General features: G+C 41.4%; 1 protein-coding gene across 2 annotated transcripts in view; it reads right to left on the bottom strand.

Moving 5' to 3' along the window:
• The window catches only part of LOC105893398 (ephrin type-A receptor 6), a 124,434-nt gene that overhangs the window by 86,148 nt on the left and 20,440 nt on the right, over positions 1–17,846 (bottom strand). For both annotated transcript variants that reach the window (XM_031560967.2, XM_031560988.2), the window contains exon 3: positions 1,706–2,369. In XM_031560967.2, coding sequence (XP_031416827.1) covers positions 1,706–2,369 — 664 coding nt within the window. The remainder of the gene's footprint in view (positions 1–1,705; positions 2,370–17,846) is intronic.

Consider the following 17,846-nt stretch of genomic DNA (forward strand, 5'->3'; position numbering starts at 1 on the left):
ACCTTTGATATTCCCCCTCCATAGCATGCATTTTTCAAGGGTTAGTATCCGATGTGAAACAGAAGGACCCAGGAGACTGGGGGAAGATTAAAGCTAGATGTCTTGGGTTTCAAGGTTAAAATTCCTCACACTGACATATCGTGCCCATTGGTCGAAGTGGAGGGGCAGTGGGGAAGGGGGTGACAATGACCTTCCAAATGACGGCCTATCCCTGTGGTGACAGCCAGCCACAGGCACCACTGGCCTTTCTTACCTGACAGGCCCAGAGAACAAGTATGAATCAGGGAAATCTCTGACCTTTAGTCACTCCAAGGACAGGTGGCAGCATCCTGGCCTTAAATCAATGCTGTGTGTTCAGTGGATGAGTAAGAGAAGTAGCATGAAATATGAGATGGGAACATGTACAGTGCTATAGTCCCAATCCCCAGGAGTCTTTCTACAGATCAGCAACCATATTTCCATTCTACACTATTTGTAAGTGATGGCGTTATAAGCATTAGACAGATTGCTACTGACTGAAGAGCTACCACAATCAGTCAGGTGTTTTTAGAGAATCATTTATAAAACTACCTCTACTACAACTGCAACAGTCTATCTCTTTCCCGTCTTACACATTGATATAGTATTTGCCTTAGGATGGGTGGGCTGAAGACCAGTAGGCAACTACCAGGCGAAAAAAAAAAAAAAAAATAACTATAAGCTTTTTTTTTAACCGACAGGGAAGGCAATCTTCAGTAGTGAGCTAGCCAACATCACAGAACAGTGGGAGTCTGAGATCCAGGACCACAGCAACTATGATGAATATGATGTCGGCAAAAGCTGTCCGTTTTTAGCTGGGTTTTTAGAAAAGTCTTCAGAGAGTTTGCAGTGCTGTGAAAGGATTCACTTTTTCAGCCCCATTACAGACGCACAGCTTGACAACTGACAGCCTTGTGCGACTGCAAGCCTTAATCTATCGAGTGATTCATTCTGCTGATAGTGCCTCAGGGTGGAAGCGGGGGGGTAGGGGTCCGCCTTAGAAGAAACCAGGAGCAGATTTACACCGAGATTTCCCTAATGCGACACTCCCATTCGCACTCCTGTCCCATCAAGGGAGAAAAAAAGGCAGCTTCTTCATCTGGGCTTGAAATCAACCTTAAACAGCAAGATGGTCTTCATATTCGATCTCATCTGAATGAGCCTGTGGACTGGCTTTCACAAAAGATGAAATGCCACCACGTTTGCTCTGACAACATGGGAGATTATGCTGCGTGGCGCCGGCGTGGTCTGTCACCCAGCGTCTAGCTCTGCACTCTAGCGTGAGACTGTTCCCATCTGAGCCCCACTGATATTTCTGATTCCCAGACTAATATCAGCTTTGGGAGTCATCACCTCAGTGGCCCAGAACAGAGCTGCCTGTCTCTGACATGGGACACACCTCAATACACCCAATACAGGCGCTAGGGCTCACATGGGTGGCTGAGGATTTCTGTTTTAAACATAAAATGCAGAAATCTGACATTTTCTCTCTTTTGTAGCAGAGAAACTACAGTAAATGTATAGCATATAAACTTATAGCACATATAAAGCACACGATCACTGGATCAAAAGGACATACAAAGATCTGTTCTGTGTAAAGATTCAGATAGTTTTACAAAACATTACCCAACATCACTGTTATCTCCCAATTCTGAATGATTAGTTTCTATTCTACAATGCCACTCACCAATGCAGGCGCCATCCAACTCCTCATAGCCCACACTGCACACACAGCGCCCGAGGGGCACCAACCAGTCGCCATCGGCCCCACAGTAGAGCTTGGGTGTGTCTCGCTCCTCTGCATTCTTCACACAGGCGCCACGCACCTCCACAAGCGAGGAGGAATCCACTCTCGGGATGGTGTCTGGGAATGTGGCCAGGTTCCGGAAGGTGAAAGGACACTTTTTGTAGTAGACCCGTACGGACACCAGAGCAATGCAGGCACCTATGTCCTGAAAGGCCAAATAGAAGCCTTTCCCGGTGATGGGCCCCACCTCCCGCACCTCAGTGTTGAGTTTGAGGATGCGGTCTCCAAGGTCCATCTGAGTGAAGCTCTCGTCGGCTGCGATGGTGTCGATCTTAGTGTACTGGCTGGATTTGAACTTGATGCCATGCGCCTCGTCGCTCTCCATGTAAAACAGGTTGAAGGTCTCTTTGCAGGTGCCTGAGACCCAGGGGATGCTGTTGCAGTCACGCAGGGTGAAGCGCAGCTCCACGTAGACCTTCTGGGCGGCCTCGCGGAAGATCCAGTTGGAGCGCAGCCAGTTGTTCTGGTTGGGTTCCATCACATGGCACACCTGGAAGGTGTGGATAGGTCTGTTCTGCTCATCCATCTCGGTGATGGCATCCCACTGTTGAGAAGAGGGAGGAAGGGAGGGAGACACAGAAAGAGTCAAACAGAGGGGTCACTACCAACCACGGGCAGGATGAACAATCTGGTATAGAAATGAAGAACTATTTTTCCAAACAATTAGTCTTTTATCTCATTTTGTGATCGCCACCATTTCCTCTTCCTGGTGACATTTCATCCATCCTAATGCTGTCTCCAGGTCCTTGACCTCAAGGATGGCAGAATGAAATTATAAACTGTGCACTGAGACCTGAGGCACCCTGCTAACTGGCTGATTTGTCTTTATATTGGTGGGGCAAAAACTAATGGGGATTTTTGGCTGTGGTCAGCCTGTCTTCACCCCATTTAACCTGTAAATGCTGTCAAATGACCCCTGAGGCCAGAAACATACACAATAAAGAAGGACAAAACCTGCCCAGCAAAATACAAGTTGTTTGAGATGTCAATCAAGCAATCAATGGCTAGTTGTATTGTTAATCCAATACATCATAGTTCACATTGCTTACCTGAAACTAATCTCTATACTACAGATATATGTTTAACAATTTCTCTTTCCATCAAGGCAAGTTTATTTACATTTACATTTACATGTACAAGATATTAAAAGGATTAAGTGCATTAAAACAGTAAGACATTTTGTATCTTCAATCAGTTAACAAAAATAATCTGAGAACTGTCAGGCTTTGAGTCTAGATTTGAAACTGGTTACAGTTTGAACACCTGTTATGTCATCAGGATGTTCACCATGTTATCAACGGTGATCTGAAAGGTCTAGCAGGTTCTAATATCCTCCTAAACATAGACTATACAGGACCAAATTCTATTCCACTATTAAAACAACATGGTTGTGCTAAAAAGATTAACCTCAAACCACATTGTTCTTTGAACAGAAGACACATGGGAAAATGTGTTGAAGAAATTTGCATCAAACACTTCTCTCAAAATGTCCCCTCTTCAACTTAATTCAGTATGTTTAGTCAGCAGTTCGTTTTGTTCAACTTTAAATTGTAACCATGAGATAAACTGCATGTAGTGATTTAAGATTTGATCTCTTCCTGTATAATTTTGGTATATGACCACAGATGAAGTACCAAACTAAAAATAATCCATTTGATGAGTTTCCAGACCACCAAAACCAGGGCAAAAATGATTTTGATGGCAGTGTCACCCTAGTAGATGACTACAGTCCAACTAAAAAAGCACCTCTTTCCCATACTCACTTCCACTGTAATTAATTACTGGGAAAACAACAGACTGTCTTCATTAGCAAACATCAGAACGAAAAAAACAGACTAACATAATTTGTGCCAATTATTCAATTGATAAGCAAACTCTCATAATAGGCCTAAGCAGTAAAACAAACATTACCTCCATCTAAGAAAAGCACTTGTGATAAGACAAAGGAATATTGGAGGTAGGGGGACAATAGATGCTGTTTGCAGCAGGATCAAGAGACATGCACTTTCCTTATTTGATTAGCATATAAACACCCGAGAGCACTAAAAGAACTTCATCATAGCACTACATTCAATGTGTACATTTGCATACATTGTAACATATAAATATGATAAAGCCTGGCTAATCAAATGGATTTCAAGGGCAGTGTTTTGTTATTGGACTGCTATTAGATTCAAATCTACCATGGCTTATGTGGATTGAATTTCTGAAGCGATGCTACTTTGGTTCTTTCCTGTTTGGTTAATACAGCTGGAACATACAATTTCAGTCGCTGACAGCTTGATTTGATCCTATATAACCATGTGTGATGATGCAATGCCAGGGTTGGAACGTAGAAAAGTAGAGTAGAGAGTTGGGTTTGAAGCAGCCTGGAGAGGAGCTCATGTGGACTCTCTCGAAGGCGCCTCTCATTAGGCTGGCAATGGGAGAGATGGTGTCAGTCTGCCACATGGCTTCTGTGCTTCCTTAAGCATCATTCCTAAGCTTCACACACAATGTGTACACTACACACACACATATACCAAAGCACACACACACACATACAGTACCTGGGTAATTAGATGAGTAATATAACTGTTGGCATATGCTAATGTGTACACAAACAACTGGAGTCTGGCTTGAAAAGAAGAGCTGAACATGTGGATGATGACTGAAGCAGGCTAGAATAGGTCAGGTGGGAACACTGAGCTTGCCATGACAAAACAACAAGAGGAGACGCTGCCAGCCGACTGGCTCTTGGCTACAAAATGAAAAAATCTTTTTTCCACACCCTTACACATCCACATCGGCATCACCATATTGTTTTCTGATATGGGCTGTGCTTTGACAACATGTTGGGATCACCGCGATGGTGTGATGTGGCAGGGGGAGGGAGCAGGCCATATTTGAAAGGCAGGGGGTATCTGTCCAATCCCATCAAAGAGATTTCAGAGCTCTCCAGGTCTCTAAGGCCCTGCTGGAAGGGACAGGATAAATCGGCAAATAGCTAAAGACAGGACACCCACTGATAAAGCAACCTGTGATGGATGAAGCCCAAATCACTAGCTCCACTTTTGATGGGCAGGGGGCTGCGCTGTGAGCAGGGCACACCATGGAATTACTGCTGGAAGGAGGAAGAAACCTGCCTGGGACTGAAGCCTTCTGGTAATAACACACACAGGGAACACATGGCCTTTGAACTCTAAATGCTGAGCCAGGCTTGTTCAGTGTGCAAATATTTACATATTCTTCTCCAGGATGGCTTGCCTCTCCGTGATTATTAGGGTTATAATTAATTTTTCAGATAATTCCGGTCTGCTTGACCACAGGCTCAGAATTAGAAATGCCTTTCTTACATTCACAAGCTACAAGCACTGTATCGGTCTCACTTGCCTCTCCGTGATTCTTAGCGTTATAATTCATTTTTCAGAAATTCTGGTTTCTTTGACCTCAGGCTCAGAATTGGAGACTTTCTTACATTTATAAGCTACAAGGACTATGTTGCTCCCTCCCCCCCCCAAACAAAACAGAACTAAATACAGCAGATTTATTGCTCTATAAACGATGCAATGTGCAGAGTAAACGTCCACCACAGACACCTTTTCAACATACACTTCACTCTTACACTTACACACTTAAACACTTAAACACTTACGCACTTACACTCTTAAAACCAGGAGAGGACACTCCATTTGAATATAAATTGTGCACCAAACCCTTCCATATATAATTGAACGGGGGCCAAGAATGGGGAAGGATTGATTTTCTTAGGTGACTCCTTTTCCAAGTAAGAGAGCCAGTTATTTAAAGCGGGCAGCTAAAGGTGAGGGGATTCTATTAAAATTGTACAGCCAGGACTGCAGAGACTAGTGCTTTCAACTAATGCAATCACCTGATACTTCTGAAATAGGAAATGGAAATTAAACATTTAGAGATTTTAACTCAACTGAGGGAGGTTGTAATAGAGAATTTTTATGTGCTATTAAAAGGCTAAATTTCCTGTTCTACTAAATTAGAAACCATTATGGGGCCTTGTAAGAGGATTGGGTGTATCTAATGGAGCAAGCTCAGAATGAAAGGAAATGTCAGCTCTGAATTGTATTTTAATCGAGAAAATAAATCCAAGCACTTGGTGTCTAGCCTCAGTTCAACCACAGAGAATAAAACAACACAATTGGAAATGGTCTGAATTACTTTAGTCAGAAAATCTTCTCCTCTTTTAAACAAAAACACATGAAATATAACAAAATGTCATTACATGACACCCGTAAAACAAACTACATGTCGTGTGCACATGCATTTCTGATCAAGCCATTTGTCTGTGCCTTTGCTTCATTTGGCGTCGGAGAACTGAATGAGGGTCTCTAATAGGTGCTTCACTATCTGGAGGAGTCTTTCCTGCTGTAGGTGAGCACTCATGCCCAGGCCTTAAGTCACCTCAAACAGTCACCTCAGGTCAGGTTCCCCTCATAGGGGGTTTGGGCTCATAACCTCCGCTGCAGCCCCTCAGCGCCTGCCCTCAGTCTGACTGGCAAGGGAGATCTGTAAGTGAAATCCTGAACAAGTGAACACCGCCATGCTGCATGGAGCGAACTGTTTACTACCCACTGTGAGAGAGAAAAGGCAATGCTACTGGGATTGATCCGCCGTCTGATCAAACAACTGAAAAAATCCATACTCATAATGAACGCTCCGTCTGTATTGAGCAAATCTATTGACATACTCTTCAGAGCCATAAACACCATCCTCCAGCTTATTTAAAAGAGTGGAAGCTAAGTACAATGTGGCGCCTTGACTCGTGCGGCCCTGCATACAAATAGGACACAAAGCTGCAGGTTCACAGATAAAACGCAGACTCAGAACCTGCCTGTTAATACTCCTTGGTATCTTCCCCAGGTTGTGCTTACTAGACACAAATATTCATTTGCCATTTCAATTGTATATTTGGGTACCGGAGGCAGGGGAGGCAGGGGAGGGCAGCTGAATTGGAGTGAGGATCCAATGATCCTTTGGGAGAAACAGGACAATAGCAACAGGAGTGAGGGAAGACTTGGCACTGTGGGAGACCAGACCCTTCACGCTGAGGGACTGATAACAGGCGTAGCAACAAATAAAAATGGATGGTTTTTTTTTCAGGGGCATCGGCAATGGGTTTGTTGACATACACTGTGTAGTGTCTTCCCTTGGTGCTGCTGGGAGAATGTAAACATGGCTGACTGTATTTGGGGAAAGTCACCAACATGTTTTTGAAGGAACATAAAGGTTAGAAACCTTTGATCATCCAAAGATAAAGCCATTGTTGAGTTAAGTTGATGTATCTGAACTTCATCTAAACCCATCTGAGTCCTGCTGACAAGTACACGTGTGTAACACATGAATACTGGGTACACGTGTGTATACTGGAGTTTTGTATTGGCTTCCTTAGCAATTCAGAAGCCTTCGGTAGTGATCACTGTTTCAACCTTTACAATTTTAGTTTTAAATGATTCATCATTAGTTAATTTACTGGACAATCACATCCTCGTGTACTACTGAGGGAAGGCAACAAGGTTCTATCCACAAGTGGAGGCTCAGGAGCACATCACAAGCATAGCACAGACAGCAGATAAACAATGTGTCCCAAACCAAGCTTTGTACATGATTATTCTATGTGTTCTAGATTCCATCCAGATCCATCTAGATTTTCCTCTGCCCATAGTACAAATGTCAAACATAATCAAACCCCCTCTAATTGTTGCTTACTAATATAATGCTTTAATGTCTCTATTATAAAGAACACAATTCATCACATAATCCTCTTCCTAAAGGCCCCGTCACACCATGACGTTCTGGTCAACGTTCTCTGAACTTTCTAATCGTTCAATTTCGAGCGTTCTAGGGCGATGTGGACACATCTGGCGTGTTACTAACAAAAGAATAGCGTAGGACTGACACATGACTAGCGTGGGACTGACGCATGAGGAGTGTGTAACACCGACCAAGTGACGTGTCAACATTAGAAGAGCGTGTTAAAGGTGTAATTAACGTGTGAATAATGACAGAAAAGCGTTTTGCGGCGTGTGGGTTTTATGGTCAAACGGGTATAAAACGCTGGAAAATCATAGTGGATTCAGTTGATCTGAACAGTGAACATCATGCCTCCAAGACCACGAAAAGGTGTGAGGGGGGCTTCTGCTACTAGCGCTGCTGAAAGTAAGAAGAATACAAAGCCTCTTTCACTAGCAATGTCTTCGGACGAAGATTTACTGTTATTATTACTGTGATTTACGAAATAACGGGCGTTATTCCTGCACTGTAAACCCAAACAGTTCTACTAACTTATTAACATTATGTATTCAGTACTTAAAACCTGGTATTTAGTTGACACAACTTTAAATGTGTTAGTTTTCTGAGCAGATGAAGACGTTTTAATTGTATTGGAATGTATTTGTTTGAGTAAACATTGCCTGATAACTCATATTTTTTTAGTTTCATTCAAACGTGACGTCTGACGTCATCAACGTAGTTGCAGGACTAGTTCAGAACAGAATCAGAGATCTTGTGATGAGAGACGGAGACAGCAGACTTAATAATTGTATAGTATCAGTTAGACTTCTATAAGCATGTTCCTCCTGTAGAAGAGGAGTCGACCAACTTCGTGGGGTGTGAGTTTGTGAAAAAGAGGACACTTCGTCGCGGGGAGGGGCGTGGTAGTGTGTAGCATACAGATGACCCCGCTCCCTCCCCCCGCGACGGAATTTTGACATCTTTTCCACATGCAGATGTCATGTGCTGTTGTAAACAATGGAACTAGTGGAAACGGCACGGTGCTCAGTGTTGCCAGATTGGAAATGGTGAAGTATCGTATTAAATGCTCAAAATGATCGTCTTTGGAGGATAATTATCGTGCATCTGGCAACACTGAGAGGCCAGTCGACCAATGACAGTTCTCGCTACAGTCAGAGCTTGTGCTAGAAGGTGGAACGTAAGGGAGATACCCTTTCCTAAACTTGTAAGGGCGTAAAAACTAGTTTGTGAAGGACCCAGAGAAACACAAATATCCGACGAGGCAAAATCCCGGACGATTTTGCAATCACTGCCGGCCGCATGTCCGGGTAAAAGAGGACGTCTGGTCACCCCATCAAAGGAGATATTTTAGTAATCCTGTCGCTGCTAAGCGTCCTTATCTGGTAAGTAAACAGTGTTTTTTAGGTGTTTGTTGCGACAAAATTGCGGGAGCAAGTGAAATTGCGATAAGAAGTGGCGAATTTCCCTCTTTGTAATTATTATTGAGTAATCACGTTTTGGCTGTCAAGTAGCAAGTTCAGTTGCGCGACTGTTGGCGCTGGCGGCTAGGAAGCTAAAGAGCTAAAGAGCTAGTTAGTGGGTTATTTCCCCCCAAGTATGTTCATGTGCAAAGTAAACAACAATCAATTGTTTATGTTGAAAACAACTCATGTTCTACAGAAACCCCATATAATTCATATCAGCATGCTAATGTTATATGTAACTTTTTAGCAGCTAGCTAGCTTCTATGTGTTTTAATGGATCTGATGAATAAAAGTGTTAGCAGCAAGCTAACAATAATGGTCGAGAACTTCAGTTAAGACCTACAATATTCTTTTTGCCCTGACAGCATTCGTGTTGCATATAAACAACAAACCGATTTGATGTAGACATATAAGAAGAGTCAACCAAAGGAGATATTTTTGTGTACAGGCAGAAGGCATCACGGACTGGTTTTGGTGTTCAATACCTGCAATGTAAGCCCTGTTAATATCCATAAATATAACAAAATCTGATTGTGTCTTCAGGTATTTTACATAATGAAAATAATTCCAGAATATATTTGCATTTTTGTTCATTTCTGTCAGGTTTTTTGTAAGTGTTTCCATTGAAACTCTCCTGGTAATTGTATTGATGGTGTTTTGCAGGAGGAAGAGGAGCCAGATTTTGATGATGCTCCTGTTGCTCTCCTTACATCGGGTCCCGACCCCTTCAGCTGCGAGAACATCTTTGAATTGGGTGCAGAGGTTTTCTGAGGCATTTATGTTGTTGTTTGGCCTGACATGCTTTCAATTTAGAATATCCCAAAAAACTCACGCACATTCTCATACAGAACATTTTTATGTGTCTGGATGACAACAAACCTCTGAAAACGTCCTTACTCACCTTAAAAAATGATTTGTTGAAATAAACGATTTGTTGTTGACTTGTTAACTTTGTAACGCTGTTCTTTAAAGCTTTTGATGTAATCTTTTATTTTGTCAGTTGTTTTACAAGAAATATAAATGATGTGATACCTCTTAAGTTTTTCTCATCTCACTCTTTTTAATAGAAATCTTACATAGATTTGAATGTGTCTTGTAGAGTAACTTTCAGTTTAAAGTCAGTTTGTAAACAGAACCAGAAAATCAGTATATGTGGTCAATAATTGAAAATAAGTAGTGCTCACTTAAAAAAAGTTAGCTATTTAAGTATTACCTACTCAGAATAATCAAGCGGAGTTAACTTTAAAAAAGTAAGCTTATTAAGTATTATTTACTCAGAATAATTAAGTTGAACTCTTTCACCAATATGAAGTGCACTGAACTTGATTTTTAAGGCTTAAAACTTAATTTTATTTTGTGTTGTTGAGTGAAAATAATTTAATACATAGAGGTTAAAAGTTTTAAGTATGAAAATATTTGAATATAAGTTCAGAGAACTTAAAAATTATGAAAACGATAACAAAATAAATCAGTATAGCCGATGTATCATTTTTAAGTTAAGTTTACTTAAAAATAATAATATATGTACTCAAATTTTATTATGTAATCGGTTACATCAAAAGTTTTAAGTACTCTGAACTTGTTCGGGTTTACAGTGTGGGGTTTTATGTTATTAAAATAAATGATTTAAATTTGACACTGAATTTGTGTTTCTCAATGTTTATTATTAGAAAACATCAACACATCCACACACATTGTCCATGTCACAAGAGTCTTCATATCATATCCATCTGCCATGGAACAGCACCAGCTATAACAGTGCTCAGCTATGTTCAAGTTCAGTACATCTACTTCATGCTGGCTCAAGCAAGCAAATACCCTCCACTCCGCTTTTCGCTAGATTATGCAATGACCTTGCATGACATGATAGCATTGGATATGTAGATGTATAGTGCACAGAATAACGTTTGCAATGATGTAAGTTGCGTTTGTTGATCACGTATGGTTAATAACATATTAATTGTATGTAAGATCTTCCCTTGGTGAAAAAACTTTCGCCAATATCTTCCTACGAGAGATGGGTTAGGTGCTCAAATTTCCCTCGATCAAAGAGGACGTTAGTAGGCATGTCCAAACTAAAAATCACGTCTCAGGATTGCTGCGCACATAAGTTATTTCGGGTGCATCAACTGTAGGTACTCAGTCTACCCTACCCAACGACTGACTACGATAGCCAAACGCGTGCAAAGTTAATAAAACGTTCCACGAAAGTTCTCCAGCGTTTAAATTAAACGTTGATGAACGCTGATCTCCATGAGAACTTTTGTGCATGTTCAAAACTTTTTTTTTGGACCAGCGTTCTCCTCCGATCACCGACGATTACCGACGATTACAGCGTTCACCAGCTTTCACACAAAGCTCTTCTGGCGCAATACCAGCGACCATGGACGATTACCAACGTTTCCTCTAACATCATAGAACGTTGACCAGAACGTCATGGTGTGACGGGGCCTATAAGGACAGTACATAAATGGTTAAAGATGTTGAACAAATCTTTAAATGGAATGGGTCTTTCCTATATCTATTCTGTCACCGTTTCCAGCATACTGATTTAGCCTCTGCACTGCAATGTTAACTGCTCTGCTTAAAACATGACCCAAAGCTACTAATTTACTGAGCTTTATATAAGAACTCAAATCTCCCCCAGCAGCCATCAACCTGGGTGTCTTAAACAGAAGTTGTGTAAACTGTGACCTTGCAGAGGTATTGAGAAGCGGCTCTACTGGCTGGGAGCCTCGCAAGAAGCCAGTGTGTGGAGAGCTTTTAACTAATCCCAGTGGCTGGTGCCACATCATGGCTGGCACTTAAAAGCATGCAGAATACCCCCAGGGCCACTCCGTCTGGGCCTGGCGGGATCCTATGATCTCAGCAAACGCAACACTTTCAGTTATTTATTTTGCCCTGTGTTATTGTTTGCTGCTACCCACCAAGGGGAAAACTCATTCAAATTCTTGGCCTCAGACTGAAGTTTCAGTGCGTTTGTTTCTGAGTTGAACTGCTCAGTTTTAAAACATGAAATTAATGTGTAATGGTATGAAACCAAACAAGCTTCATTTCTTGATTTCATATTTGTCATGGTGCTTTATCTAACTTCGACATCTATTGTCACTGTTTACTGGTAATACCATGCTTAGGAAGGAGCCTGTTCTGCCATTCAAACGTGACTGACAAGCAAACTCTAGCATGTTGATCCTGTCCCTCGTTAGACATTTGCTTAATTCACTTCAAAGGAACAATCAACACAGAATCTAATTCCACGACGTGAACAGAACAGCTATGACTTGCATGTCCCCAAGATCATCATTCTATCCTCGGCTACTGGGGTGGCTGATATTGCCATTTCTTCCTGTCAACAGGAAAGAGATATTTCTATTTCATTTCAACCTTGACAGCAGCAGGGGCCTCTGAGCGACTGATGGAAAAACAAGGGCCCACACGGGGCACACAGAGCTGCAGAACAGCAGACAGGGGCCGCTGGAGGCACCAAGGCAGCCCTGGCGTACAGACTGGCAGCATGAAATCCCCCTCTGCTGCGGTGCAGAGGAACCAAGTCACACTAGCTCCAAATAACACAGAAAAGACCACTGAATTGGAACAATTTAACAGGAAATACATTACATCGTCTTATTTAAATGAAACACAATACATTAAAAATATGGATTTATTACTGGTATCTATAATTAATTACTAGTTTAGTTAATTCGTTAATCAATTCATTATTACTTTACGTGCAATGGAAGCAAATTATGAATGGTTGGATTCCATGTATTTTATAACTCACATCTTCCAAATGATGCTGTTTTGAGCTCTGAGCTAGAGTCAGGGAGAACGTTTAAGTCTTAAAGCTTTAGCTGTATGCTGAAAAGACACAGCGCCTGCAGCATACTGTGTTGATTCATGTCAAATTCACATAGCGCTTTGAACGTGGGACTAGGAGAGGTATAATGAACGTCTACACATTGAGAAAAAAGAAACAGTATAGAGTGTTGTAAGCAAGTCTGGTTATATTACATATAAAAATACTTTGCCTGTCACTCATCTTGGCACTAAACTTTGAAACCCACCTCACTAAAACAACACATTTATACAAGCCCAATTTAAGGGCTTCCTGGGTGCTCAAGTTTACTGCCGAGAGAATAATGACTCCAAGCGACTCCTGGCAGGCACATGTTCTTTTGTGGTTGTAATTTCCCTTGGTTCACAAAGGCAAACCTCTGCATCCTATGGTAGTTCTGATAGAACATCTAATTTACACCACATCTATAGACAGCATCTGAGCTACCTCTCATACAAAGGGGTGAGGTGGTACAGAGCTGGCATATTTTATCACAGATTTTATGCAGCGCGACATCTTAACACAGAATGATGAGCCACTCCAGAGCCACCTCAGGCTTGCTTGATCTGGGCAGTGAGAGACGCCTCTGGAGCGCGTCTGCTCTATTGAGTGGCTGATCAGAAATACGGTGGAAATAGATGCCAGGGCCTCTGATTGATTACATCAGATGGATGTTATTTTGCTGTACATTTCCAACTCCTATTATCATACCTTTAGAACAACCGAAACTTCCCCAGTCTTTAATCAGGTGTACAATAAATCATCACTATGGAATAAAACCGTTAAATGCAACACTATAAGCAAAAAAGAACTCAAATGTTAGAAATAAAGAGCATTTCACAATGTGACAAAAGAGATACACCAACCTAAGGGTTATTTGAATGTTACATTGTTCTCATATTAGGGATGAAGTAAACCTTGTGTCATATAAATATGTAAATAAAATGCCAATTATTCTACCTGGGCCTGGTGCTCACCTGCCATTGTTCACCCCCTGGAGAGTGTAAAATATGTGTTGCACTGTGAAAGTTGCTTTTATCTACCTCCATTATGAAAACATTATTTGCACTCCAGATATTTTCCAAGTGTCCACAAAAAGTTATAATGAAAATGAACAAAACAATTTCCAGACTCTGTCATGATAACAGTCTTTCTGAAGCGACTGATTTGGGGGTGTCCATATGATTAGAATTGGTTTGCCGTTCAGCTTACCTGTCAGAAATTAGCCATGAGCATTAATAGAAATGAATGCCCTCACCTAATGACGCATTTTGAACATTAAAACGGGTATGAGATGATTATGATTTTTTTGGTGTACTTTCTCCTTGTTTTTAAGTGTCTTAAGTGCAAGGAGAAAAGCCCAGTCGGTAATCACTCTAGAACTGTTCCAAATCTCTACATAGGAGTACCTCCCACCAGCCTCTCAGAAGACCAATAAAGCTGAAGTATGATAGGGTGTTTTCCATAACCTCCAGCTGCAGTGACGAGCTGAATAAGAAGACAGTCCAGGGCTGTTGTGTATGCTGCCTCCGACTCGACTGTTTACCGCCTTTAGAGGTGCACAATGCAGTCAATACATTCCCTGGAGAATGGTGCTTGGTATGCTCAACATGGCTAGGCTTGCTTTCTCAGTACCCTTCAGATATGTGCCACAAAGACAACAGAGCCAGGACATTGACCCCTGACACTGAAGCTTCACCAAACATTTAGCCCAATCTATTAGCCATTGGGTATTTGTAATTCCATGGGAGTAAAACAAGATGGTGTCTGGTAATGTCCTAAGAAAACAAGGCGCATGGGTCCATGAATACAGTTGTGGTCAACTCTGACATATACATTTCAGACCAACTGGGAAAATGAATTATTTGAAGAGGGAGGGACCTTGGAAATGACCAAACAAAAAACATACTAGTCAAAAGGCTTTCTGTCTGTTCACAAACTCTCACACTTATTGTTGACCTAAAAAAGCATTCTTGTAATTGATATGACATCCACTATTCATGTGGTAGCATCCAATAAAGGATATTAATGTCAAGATGTACTTCCCCCACCGCCTCTTTATCGATCGGAGCAACTGGACATCTATGACTGAATGAAATCCAAAGACCTGATGCTCATCTCATCTCTGAATTCATCACAGAGGATAAAGAGCCACGGGGGGGCGGCCCAGACGCCCATCCATCATCAGCACCACACAAAACGAGCACCTTCTGGCTGCAGAGCGGAGCCTGTACCACACCACATCATGAATACTAGTATGAACAATAAAAGGCAGCCCACAGCCTGCGGTATGGTCTTCCATCCCAGAATTAAATGGCCATGTGATTCCCATAGACCACAGCAAAAAAGGGTTACTTTGGGCCATATGGAGTATGTAATAGGACACCAAAAGATGGCATCAGAACAGCTAAATGAAGCAAGGTAGGAAGTACAAGAGAGGCCATGGTCAAATCCATGGCAGGAAGCAGTGTCCCTTGAATGCCCACTGAACTGGTGTATTAACATATATCACTGGGGCAATGCATTATCCAAAACGCTTAAAAGGTGCAGTCCTTGATCACACTTTTCGCCAGATTCAGGGAAAAAATCCTCATGTTCCCATAGCTGCTAGTCATTGACCAAATGCTGCTGTCCCTACAAGGAAAGAATCAACCCTAAAGTAAGATTATGCAACAATTTTACGCTAAAATAACACCTCTGAAATCATTTTGGAGGTAGACAGAGAATGGCGTCTGTGCCACTACCACAGCACGCCTGGTGCGCCTGGTATTACACTATATATCTTTGGGGTACAGGGCGCGCGGCCTCTCGCAAGAACCACTGAATGCTTTATGACACCACCTCACGCAACAACAATTGGACCCATGCGCTCGGTATGAGAGGAAGCTAGCGCAGTATTCTCTGTATGGACATCATGGCAGTGGTGACGAAGAAACCGAGGAAGACGTCGTTGAAGGTTAGGAAAAGCGAGAGTAACCGAGCAAGAGACTGAAGAAGTCACCAAGCAAGTCAGATGCCGAGCTGGCCTTCTTTCTGTTGGACTAGTCAGTAATAACTCATTAGCTGTGTTGCTGTGTCTTGTGTTGTGCTTGCTTGATGTTGGGTTATGTTAGGAAAGTTGTCGACTCGCTACTTTTCATTATAATGCCAATGCTATTTATAAAAGAATTCGACGTATGCGTATTGGTTTCATCCCTGTCTCATGGAGATTTGTAGTTTTTCCAGTTGCCCAAAGTCATCGATCTGTCCTGTCTCAGGGTAGCATCCAAATTAATTCATCCCCCGATCAAAATGTTTGATCAGTCTTCATCAATCTCATAATGCCAAATAAGCCTTGGAAGTTTGTAACCTTGAAAACCTAACTCAGCTAGCTTGTATGACACTGTCCAATGTATATTAAGCATGTCGCCAACAATATTTTATTAGATTACACATAATCCACTTTCAAACACTTAGAAAACAATGTATATGGGCTGAAAATGTGAGCATTATTTCAGTTAATTAAAATGTTGTCATTCTGTTTTTGTTATTCTTTGGTTATTTTCGAGTTCATCTCAGATGTCACAATAAATAAAACTATGCAGAATCATCTTGTGATATTGCATTACCTTGTCCGTCTACATGCTTCTTTTGCTTGTACGGTTGTCTTTGACAGTTCCATTTTCCCACAAATACACTTGTACACTGTCCATTAGTGGGTCTCGAAGCGCGATTTGTATTGACGACAGTGGTGTAAAAGTGAGCTACACTCCGTAGCTCAGGAGAGCTCAGTAGCAGAAAATACCAATTCTTCCGGAATTGGGCTTTAATAAACATAGACAGACTTGCTGTGAACTATATATACTACAATGTGCTAGTGCCCAAGATAATGTAATATATAAAAAATATATGTGATACAAAATACTGTAGGTGCCTACATTGCCTCTACCTGCATCTTCTCTTTCTTCACCTTGATACAACATACATCAAGATGGTTCCACTCACTGAAGGCCCTGAGGTATGAGACATGAGGCATTGATTTCTTTACATAGCCACCCTAAACGTGGGAGAGGTGTCTTAACTGCCTCACTGCATACATGTCTCCCTTCAACAACATCTCTTCAGTTAAAAGAGCAGCATATTCAATAAGTGAGTGATCAGCAGGTGCTGTCATGGTTATTATTAACTTTATTTTTTTCTAGGACACATTTTGCTGACATCAGTTGAACTCAATGATGATTCAACTCAGCTCTAGTATCTAGTATCTTCCAGTTTTTTTTTCACTGAATGTCGTTGCAAAAATGCTAAACAGTCCATGTATTAGTATGGAAATTAAATCAAATACTTTGGTCCTCAGGTTAGTCTAATAACAGCGTTTCTAATGTTTTCCACTGCTTTTTCAAGCAATTTGACATTCATCTGTTCCAAATTAAGAACAATCAAATGCTTTGAAAGGGGAAATATTGGAGCAGTGATGCCCAAATGCCACCTCCCACTGTGCACAATGAGAGTGGAGCCACAGTAATGTGCTCACTGAAGAGGGAGTCAGATTAATTGTCTTGCATGCTGCTCTATGACATTTGTGAAGAAATAGCTTGCTAGACTGACAAATACACCTTGCCATTTGAAGACCAATATATAAAAAGCCCAAGACCAATATATGAAAAATGTTTTTTCAATGTTCTTGTGCATAATAGTTTTCGATATGAGCTTTTTGGAAACATTTGGGTTGTCCTGTGTTAATATGAGCAAAATATTCAAATGCTTTTGTATATGTAGCAAGGATGGAACATGAATAAAAAGAAATGAGGATTTATTCTCTTTGTCAAACCTTTCCCTGCATCACTGTGGCAGCGAATTACTGCAATGTATTGCAACTGACAAACAGTACAAAGAATAATATGACTTGAGATATAAACACTTAAATCCTGTTTGTGTTTTTACTTGTCTCTCATTCATTTTCACTGCCTTAAAACAG

Source organism: Clupea harengus, chromosome 2 (genome assembly GCF_900700415.2).
Source record: "Clupea harengus chromosome 2, Ch_v2.0.2, whole genome shotgun sequence".
Classification (NCBI taxonomy): Eukaryota; Metazoa; Chordata; class Actinopteri; order Clupeiformes; family Clupeidae; genus Clupea; species Clupea harengus.